This window comes from Monopterus albus, unplaced genomic scaffold (genome assembly GCF_001952655.1).
Source record: "Monopterus albus unplaced genomic scaffold, M_albus_1.0 scaffold302.1, whole genome shotgun sequence".
Lineage (NCBI taxonomy): Eukaryota > Metazoa > Chordata > Actinopteri > Synbranchiformes > Synbranchidae > Monopterus > Monopterus albus.
In genome coordinates, this window is record NW_018128182.1 from 83364 (window position 1) to 93345 (window position 9982).

Here is a 9982-nt window from a genome sequence, read left to right on the forward strand (position 1 = left end):
GCATTCCTGGAGCACCTGCTGAATGGTACGACAAATGGCAGGATGTGTATTTGTTGGCTTTTTTATATTTCTCTTTGGCTGTGAACTTTAATGAGGCACAAAGGTATCGGCTAACCTATGTGTTGGTCACAAAGTTTGTATGTTTGTTCACAGGGTTCCTCTGTCAGGCATGGAGACTCATATTCCTGTCCTCTTCCTGAACCTCAAACGTACGTCTGTTAATGCTGAGGGTGCAAAAACACATTCATTCTCACCTGAGCCTAACCAATAAGATGTGACTTTACGAGTGTATTGTTAGCTGCATTGTGAAACATAGCCTAACATTGCAAGAATAAACACATTGTCATTGGTTGAGTAATTTTTACTTGATCTAGTGTTTTTCTGCTCTCAAGCTGCTTTGCTTTTTTTGTTGTTGTTGCTGTCGTTGTTGCTTCTCCAGCTGATGACCTGAGCTCTCAAGACCAGTTTGAGGTTCCTGAGGCCGGAGGTTGGGATGCCACCCTGAGTGGTGAGGATGAGGATGACTTCTTTGACCTCCAGATTGTTAAACACTATGATGGAGAGGTGAGGATGGACCCACATGGGTTACTTTTTGGGGGTCACCCCAAGCCCACTTACATACTGTTTGATTCGCCAGTAGTAACTGTGTTTCATGACCCCACAGGTGAAAGCAGAGGCATCATGGGACTCCACCGTCCACGAGTGTCCCCAGCTCAGTCGTGGGGGAGCCTGGCCCGAGCAGCGGGTATACCTCACAATTCGAGTGGTGGTTCAGCTCAGCCACCCCGCCAACATGCAGCTGGTCCTAAGGAAAAGAATCTGTGTCAATGTTAACCCGGGCCGCCAGGGGTTTGCCCACAACTTTCTCAGAAGGATGTCAACACGCAGCACTATACCTGGCTGTGGAGTCACATTCGAGGTGGTTTCCAACATCCCAGGGGTGAGGGAATGGAAGAATGTCAGAAAATCAGTGTTTTCTTGAAGATAACTTTAGCAAGGTAGATTATTGAACCCAACTCTCTGCGATGGTTTGTCCCAACAGGATTCTCCTGGATCGGAGGACAGGGAGATGCTGGCCCGGCTCGCCGCCAGCGCACATGACAGCCAGTCAGCTGATGACGAGGCTGCTATTGAGAAATATCTTCGAAGTGTCCTGAGTCTGGAGAACATCCTCACACTGGATAGACTCAGACAGGTAGATGGAGAGATAGTAAGAAATACATATAGATGTTACAGGTACATAAAACAGGATACATAAAGAACAATAGTCATGCATGCAGTGTCATATTAGACATGGCAGGTTTATCAAAAGTAATTCATTTTACTTTTTTGAATATTTTCAAAATCCTGTGTTTTGTAGGAGGTGGCAATAAAAGAGCAGCTGACTGGCAGAGGGAGGAGCAACAGACGGAGCCTAAGTTCTCCTTCTGTCCACAGGGTAAAACACGTGCACTAACACTAATGCAAATATACTGCATAATTTAATATCATTTTTTTCAGTATTCTCTCTGTGTGTCTCAGCTCTCTGGAAGTAGACAAGACCTGTCCACAACCTGCCTGCTGGATGATAAGGTATCACTTCTTTTTATCTGGTCAAATTTTAACATGTCTGCTGCAAAAATAGTACACTTACAGTAATGGTTTATGTTTTGATACTAATTATTTTCAACTAGTATCCTGTTGGCTTTCTGCCTGTTTTCTCCTCAGGGTCGATGGGAGAGTCAACAGGATATCTTCATGCCTTCTCATTTACACCGCACCCTCCCGCGCCCAGCTTCTTCCCCTTCAACTTACTCCACCTCCCCTTCTCCATCCCCTACTCCCTTCACCACAACCCCCCAACAGAACCCAGAACCAGAGCAAGGTAAACATCCTCCCTTTGGCCCCTATATATCATCTCCCTGATAGAAGCCATGTGACTCTCTTCTATACTCCTCCAGCTTACTCTCCTACCCACCCTTCTTTCTTACTCTTCTCTTATTTTTCTGCTTCGGTTTATGAATTTTGAGAATCTCTCCCTGGACATGCCTTCTCTTCCTTTCAGTCTCTTATTTTGTCTGATGTTGACATAACACCACTTATATTATAAAACACTGGATCTCCACCCTGCTCTTATCTTTCTCAGAAAAAGTAAAAGGTAATACAGTGGTAAGAAAAAGTAAGTGAACCATTGGGAATTGCCTGGTTTTATACATGATTTGGTCATAAAATGTGATCTGATCTTCATCTAGGCCACCAATACAGATCCCACACAATTATAGTTTTTTATTTATTTAACACATCCATTCAACATTCAAAGTGCTGGTGGAAAAAGTAAGTGAACCCTTGGATTTAATAACTGGTTGATCCACCTTTGGCAGCAGTAACATCAAACAAGTGCTTCCTGTAGCTGTCAATCAGACCTACAAAATGTTCAGGGGGAATTTTGGACCACTCTTCCTTCCAGAACTGGTTCAGCCATATTCCTAGAGGACATCGGGTGTAAATGTCTGCGGTCATTCCACAGCATCTCTGTTGGGTTGAGGTCTGGGCTTTGACTGGGACACATTAAATTGCAAATGTTCTTGTTTTGAAGCCATTCTGTAATAGATTTACTTCTGTGCTTACTGTCACTGTCCTGCAGCGTCACCCAACTTCCACTGATCTTCAGCTTGTGGACAGCCTGACATTATCCTGTAGCCCCAAAGTAACCCCTAATCATGATACTGCCTCCACCTTACTACAGTGTTGGGATACTGTTTTCATGTTGGTATGAAACATGAAAATATCATGTTTCATGAAGAGCTGATGCTGTCCAAAATAACCCACTGCAGTGCACCTAAAGTTTGCCAAAGACCACCTTGACACTCCACAACACTGCTGGGAAAATGTTTTGTGGACCAATGAAACTAAGGTTGAATTGTTTGGGAAGAACACACAGCACTATGTATGGATTGAAAAGAGAACCTGATACCAACATAAAAATATCATCCTGGTGGTAAAGTGCAGCGAATGGATCATGATGATTTGGGGCTGCGTTGCTGCAGCTGAGCCTGGACAGCTTGCCATTGTGAAAATAAATTCCCAAGTTTATCAGGCAGTCCTACAGGATAAATGTCATCTGAGCTGAGGCAGTTCTGTGAAGATAAATGGTCCAAAATTTGTCCTGAATGTTGTGCAGGTCTAATCCACAGCTACAGGAAGCACTTGGTTAATGCTGCCAGAGGAGCTTCAACCAGTTATTAAATTGAAGGATTTGTTTACTTTTTCCACCATTACTATGAATTTTTAATGGGTGCATTCAATAAAGACATGAAAAATTATAATTGTTTGTATGGGATCAGCTTAAGCACACTGCGTGTCTATATTGGTGACTTAGATGAAGATCAGATCACATTTTATGACCAAATCATTTAGAAAACCAGTTAATTCCCAATGGGTCACTTTTTCATTTTCTTGCTGCTGTATTTCTTGTCATTTTGACATCATTTCTATTCTTTTTTGCTTTGTAACACGCTGTGAACTTCTGTCTCCTCTCTCCTCATATCCATTATTAAAACTTTCAGTGTCTGTTCTGATTATCGGAATAGTTCTCTGTCAGCTAGCTGATTCCTAGTGATTTCTTTACCTGGTCAGTTAGAATTCATGTTAATGTGATGTATTTCAGATTAATTCTGTTTTAAGAATGAACAGAACTAATTGATTTGTGATTATCTGTTTCTCACTCCAGGGATTAGTATATTTTACATTTTAAAATCACATTGTGGTGTCATCTTCTATCAATCTATCATGGTGTTGGGGTTTTTGCCATTTCCTGGATTTGCTTTCAACTTCCTGTCTTAACCTTTCACACGTCCTCCAGCTCCTGCACCTCCAGCACTTGCTGCCTCTTATCTTTCAGTTAAGACGCTGGTTCCTCAGATGCCCAAACTGCTCAAATCTCTGTTTCCAGCGCGAGACGACAAGAAGGAACTGAGACCTTCACCACACAACCAGCAGGTCAGCAGTAATGATGTCGCTGATCTCAGCACAGTCCAGAATAGCCCAGAACAATGCAGTTTTTTTCTTCAAGGAAAGACGAGGATCACAAGCACTATCTTTTTGCCTTAAAAGTTTGTCAAAGTATCTTCAGAAACTTGTATTTCTTCAGTTGAACTGCTTTTATCATTCAGCTAACTTGGTGATGGAGTAAATATCTAATAGTGTGATATTGGTATCAAAACATGCAGAACAGGTATGATAGTACATTTCCAGTAAACTGAGCATAGCTGCATGCATACATGTGCTCTTATTGTCTTGTACTGATTTGTGGACTCAGCAGCATGTGCCTCGCATCATAACATTATCAGGAGGGGATGACAACAGAGTCAAGACTGAGGCGGTGAGATTTTGCCCCATGCTTCTTCCCCTTACATGTTGACCTCTGTCTTACTGTCTGGTGGTTGATCAATAATTTTCAGCTCAGATTTCTATTATGGACTTTACCAATACAGGGTTTTGTTTCATGTGAAAACAGTACACAAATCTGTTATATTTACTTTTTTCATAATTGTAATTCATTATTTCTGTGGATAAGCAATACAATACTTACATGCCCATATTCGTACTGAAAGCATTATTGGTCACATTACTTGTGTCTGTCCTTACCAGCCCCTTCTTAAAGGGATATTCTAGCAATTTAGTGTTGCACTTTCATAAAGTTGGGGGACTTGCAAGAGACAGTACACAGTATCGACGCAGCAGAACCCCACTTACTATATCTTTAGTGCCTTTTATGGATCAAGCTTCCAAAACACTTGAGCCTACATTTCTCTTAATTCAGCTCAGCATGGTTTTACATTAGACTCCCCACTTCTTTCAGCCACCACATGTCCAGTTTGAAATGCAGAATTTCTGTTTAAAACATTGCATAAGGCTAAAAGAATATAAACTATTTTTCATCTAGAAATATCCTCCAGAGTCATAGAAAGACAATTTACAACCGAGTTCACAGGCTAAGTAGTACTCCCATTATAAGTAAATGTAACTTCTGCTGTAAAATCAGTAGCATGCCCTACTGTATTAACGGATCTCCATGTAAGTGACAGGGGAAAAAAATCATCAATCCTTGTTCTGGACAGTTCAGCCGAGGCCAATGTGAGTCCTCAGCAGCCTGTGAGAGACAAATCAGGTGGTAATATTCCCGAGTTAGTCTTTTTAGCAACGCGTTTCAGAGTAATTTCATACTCAAGATGCTTACTTGATTTGACTGCTGGAGTCTCACATTAGCTTTGGCAGAATGTGTTTTACTCAGGATGAGGACTGTGGATTTTTGTTTGTCACTTAGGTGAAATCCATATGGAGGGTATGTGTCTGTGGCTGGCATGGAGAGAAGAAACAATTACAACCAAGAACTCTTTCATTGTACATATGGGCATGTCAGTATTGTTTTGATGTAAACCTGAAATTTAACTCCAGTAAAATTACCTACTGCAGCCATGTTCATTTGAAGTTATGGTTCTACATACTGTAAGTTCTTCATTTGCTTCCAGTTGAAGTTGATTCAATTTGCATCATGCATACTTTTCTTCCTTCATCTTTTTTATTAACACGCTCTCTAGTCTCAAGAATGACTGCATTATTTTTGTAGTCAAACCAAAATGTGGCTCCAGATATCAAATGAAATGATTAGCAATTGATGCAAATGGTTCCACAAATAGCCCATACATGTAACAGACCCTGGACTTTCCCTCCTTCCTGTTAACTCAGAAGGTAACATTGCTGGAGAAATTGAGATTGTTCTGTCTTGTGTGCATGCTCTCATCTGTCCCTCTGTTCCTGCGGCAACTGCTGTTTCCTGTAGACGGCTATTCTACGGCACCCAACCAAAGACAGACAGGCAGAGGTCCCTCCTCTTCCTGTGCATGACTCGCATGACACCACCCCTCTCAGCCCCCTCAGCCAGTCGTCAAGCGGCTATTTCTCCACTAGCGTTTCTACAGTTACCCTGTCTGACGTTCTGCAACCCTCCTCCTCGTCTTCCTCCCTACTGGCTGCTGAGACTACGTTACCCACAACCCCCCAGCAGAAGGGTGCTGACAGGAATGATGTTGTGAACTCTCCTCCTCAGTGTGGTTCTAAGATGCCCATCGTTGCTCCCCTCGCTTCCCACAGCTCAGCCAATCATAACGACGTCACAACAAAAAGCTCCCTCTCTGACCAGGAGCTGGTAACCTCAGGAAGTGGAGGAGTTGGCGAAGGCTTGGAGAGGCTGGAAATTCTTGTGGACGATGATGAATGTAGCCATGATGACGCATTGCCTGATTGGCTGATAGAAGGGACATATGTTACAGTAGGAAGCAATAAGGCTGGGACAGCGCGTTAAGTGGGAGTGGCGCACTTTGCTGAGGGAGTGTGGGTGGGTGTGGAGCTGAGCACGCCTGTAGGTAGGTGCTCAGTTAAAAGGGTCTTTTCACCTAAAATACATGAGAAACCACAAGTTAAAATTAATGTTGGTATGTTATGTACAGTACTGTCCTCTAGTTGTGTAATAGTAACAGTAGTAACTGAACAATAGTAACTGAATAATCAAGCCAGCTGAGCCATGATTGACTCCTCTGTTAATATGCCTTTGATTGGTCGTGCTGACTTCACTGTAGTGCTGCATCACCTCCGACTGGTGGCAATGACCTTTATTTTCTGCCTTTAGGTAAGAATGACGGTTCAGTTGGAGGTCATCGGTATTTCCACTGTAAACCGGGTTATGGGGTTCTGGTTCGCCCAGATCGGCTGTCCTGTCGCAGTCGGACTAGTCGGCGGACAGGAGAGTGCGTCCCTCCTGCCCACGTCCCTGCCCTACGGGGAGAAGCCATCATTGGCCACCCGGAGGTTAACCGCAAGTCCTGGAGCAGTTGAGACAGAGAAAGTAGGAGTTGGATGGGAGGGATGACTCCTCACAGCCTCCTCCTTCTCATCCTTTCTTCTTCTCCTCTCAGCTATGCAACAGGATCACACATCAGAACTGAAACTGCCTGTAGTTGGAAACTATACTCACTACATCTATTCACAGAAAATGGATGCAATTACAGTAAAGACAGTGAAGAGACTATTCAGAAGGAATAAAAGTAAGTGGATGAAAGACTATGCAGAGTATGTAAAAGTCCATGGAAGGACTATTTGTCTTATGAGAAGATGATGCTAAATGAATGGCAGTCAGTGGGAGGGCTGCTGAGAGTGAATGGAGACTGTCATACTGGAAGTGTCGGATCTCTCCAGAGCTGTAGACTGGACGACTTGCCTCAGACATGCTCTCTGAGCTGATATACAGGGATGCAAACTAGTCACATTTTAGGCAGGAGTTGACTTTTTTGACAAAGGCAGGAGGCAGGAGTTGACTTTTTTGACAAAAGGTTGTGTGGATGCTGACAAGCATCCACACAATAAATAAGAGGAAAACAATACTGTGGATGTTGACAAGCATCCACACAATAATAACTAGAAAAATTCATTTCCTGTCACAAATGCGTGTGGATACTGAGTGCTGCAAGATTACCTGAAAATGCCTGAAATCAATTGTTGAAACAGCTGAGGGATGACAAGAAATGGCTGGGGTTATTTCTTATTTGTTGAAATAGTTGAAGGTTGAGAGGAAATGGCTGAAGTTCTTTGTTGAATAAGCTGAAGAATGAAGAAATTAAGTGCTGAAAAATGGGCAGAAGAAATCATAAAAATAATAATAATAAATAACAAGATAACAATAGTGTGGCTGCTAAAGCATCCACGCAATAAAGAACAGGATAACATAGTATGGATGCTGAAGCTTCTACACAATAAAGAATAGGGTAACATAAGTGTGGCTGCTGCTGTCTCAGCATCCACACGATAAGAAAACATAATATGGATGCTGTGAAGCATCCACACAATAAAGAACAGGATAACATAGTATGGATGCTGAATCAGCATATATACAATAAATAAGAGGAAAACAGTGTGGATGCAGCATCCACACAATTATAATAAATAAATAAAAAAACAGGAAAACATAGTGTGGATGTTTGTCAGCATCCACACAATAATTTAACTACTTGAACCGCTACGCAAATATGAATGTAGTTGAACTACCAGCAAGCTACTGCAAAATGTAGTTAAACTGCTAGTTTAATTACATGCAGTTCACTACTGCCCAATACTGGTTATCATAACTAAGAGAAGGGATGGCCAAACCTACAAAAATAAGACCCAAGTTGTAAAAACATCCAGCTGAAACAGACCAAAATGAGTACTCATTGGAGTTTTCTTTTCTGCACAGTTTTCCAATAAAAACTTATTATATTTATTTTGGTTAGCCAGATACAGAGAAAAATATCTGGTTCTCGTTAGACTTAGCTGTGGATAAATCCAAATTTAGTTCTGTAGTGTTCATTGCACCAGGACAGTGAATGTGCATGTTCATGGTAATAAATGAACATGTCACCCAGCGTAACCGTGTGGCTCACTGATTTGTTTTAGTAGTGTATGGACAACAATTGCAGGTAAAGTTTGTTTGTACTATCTTGTTTGTGTATCCATTAAGACCATGATATATTCCAAAATGGATGCCAACAGCACAGACAGCAGAGCAAACAATAAAAGTTTGTCATCCTGACCCTCATGGCTGTGCAGACACAAAGCAGAATTAAAGCTTTTTGGGCTTTATAGATTGGAATAAGGGTGTCACTTAGTGAATCAACAACCTGTAAACTTTGCCATGTCTGACAAGCCTTCCTCTTTGACAGAAAATCAGAATCGCCCCATCAACATCAATCTGTTTAAGCTCTGTACAATCTCTGTTTGGCCACAGAGCTCATTCTACAGATAAACACAACAAGTATAGACATTCACAGCCAGCAAGTGTCTCAGTGGTCAAGCTGTGGCAGATAGCTGGTGAGCAGTGGAGCGTTTCTCCCTGCAGTTTGCACAGCCAGCAGATACCATGCTCCATGATGCCACTATTGGGGTGGCAAGCAATAATGTTTGTATTTACAATGAGATTAGTCACACACACATCCAAGTACCCAAGCATAAGAACTGAATGTAAATTTGAACTCAGTATGAGTTATGAATGTGCTGATTCAATTTGAACTGCTTGTTTGTTCTCCCAAATCTTCACATCTGGAAAATAAGCTTTGCTACTATATATGCCCTGTTTAACTGGAGTTTCTTATGTCTTGTTCTGTTGTTAATATGTGCTTTTTTACCTATAGGTAAAATCCATTATCCCCACTTCAGAAAGCCAACTAGACAGCCAATCACAGTATGGATTACGAAACACCAGTTGGGTTTACCTGCTGAAACAATACAACAATGTGCCCGAGGACCATTTCCCACACTGAAGAGTGATTTCACTGGTTCATTGTGAGTGCAAAATCTCATGTTAGAGGAAAATTTTGAGTACCCTTCATCTCCCCATCAGCCATCTCTCACAGTCATATGGCTTGAGCCCTGGCAGAGCAGAGTGGCAGGCTGGCCTGTAGGAAGGTATCAGGTCCACGCAACCTTTTACTGCAGAGCAATGCCAACTTCCAATTTAGCACACTGAGAAAGAAGGAATGCACCCACACAAAGCACAGTGGGCAGGAACTGTTCAGAGTATCAGCTGAGTTACTATTAATTCAAAGATAGATTCTGCACCACAATGCAAATAAATAAATAAATATTAGGGCTTTCAAAGTTCATGCAATAATGTTAATGCACTTTTTGACATACGATTAATGCATGCACATTCTGTTATTATGACCCTCAGCCTGCCCTGTACAGTAGTTTGGGAAATCAGGAAGCAGCACAGCAACAACGGTGTGGATGGCATGCAGAAACAAAGTTCCTTGAGCATAAATGAATGGAGAAAATGATCTTTTGAATGGCAAGTTCAGCTTCAAAGCCCTGTTAAATGGTTCTCTCAACAAGACCAAAGTTATTTGAATTTACTGTCAATGTCAATTGAGTTACTACCGGAGTACGTTGAGTCTCAAATGCTACTTGCTGGCCA

At 41.9% G+C, this 9982-nt stretch overlaps 1 protein-coding gene across 1 annotated transcript in view; it reads left to right on the plus strand.

Moving 5' to 3' along the window:
- Positions 1–7347, plus strand: part of LOC109973719 (kinesin-like protein KIF13B) — a 48780-nt gene extending 41433 nt beyond the window's left edge. The window contains 12 exon segments of the mRNA XM_020623512.1: positions 1–25; positions 154–209; positions 440–564; positions 665–940; positions 1043–1195; positions 1361–1438; positions 1522–1572; positions 1708–1864; positions 3842–3978; positions 4301–4360; positions 5822–6404; positions 6668–7347. The exon segment at positions 1–25 is cut by the window's left edge and continues 14 nt beyond it. Of these exon segments, the coding sequence (XP_020479168.1) occupies positions 1–25; positions 154–209; positions 440–564; positions 665–940; positions 1043–1195; positions 1361–1438; positions 1522–1572; positions 1708–1864; positions 3842–3978; positions 4301–4360; positions 5822–6404; positions 6668–6873 (1907 nt within the window). The 3' untranslated portion in view covers positions 6874–7347.
- Positions 7348–9982: the final 2635 nt, after the last annotated feature.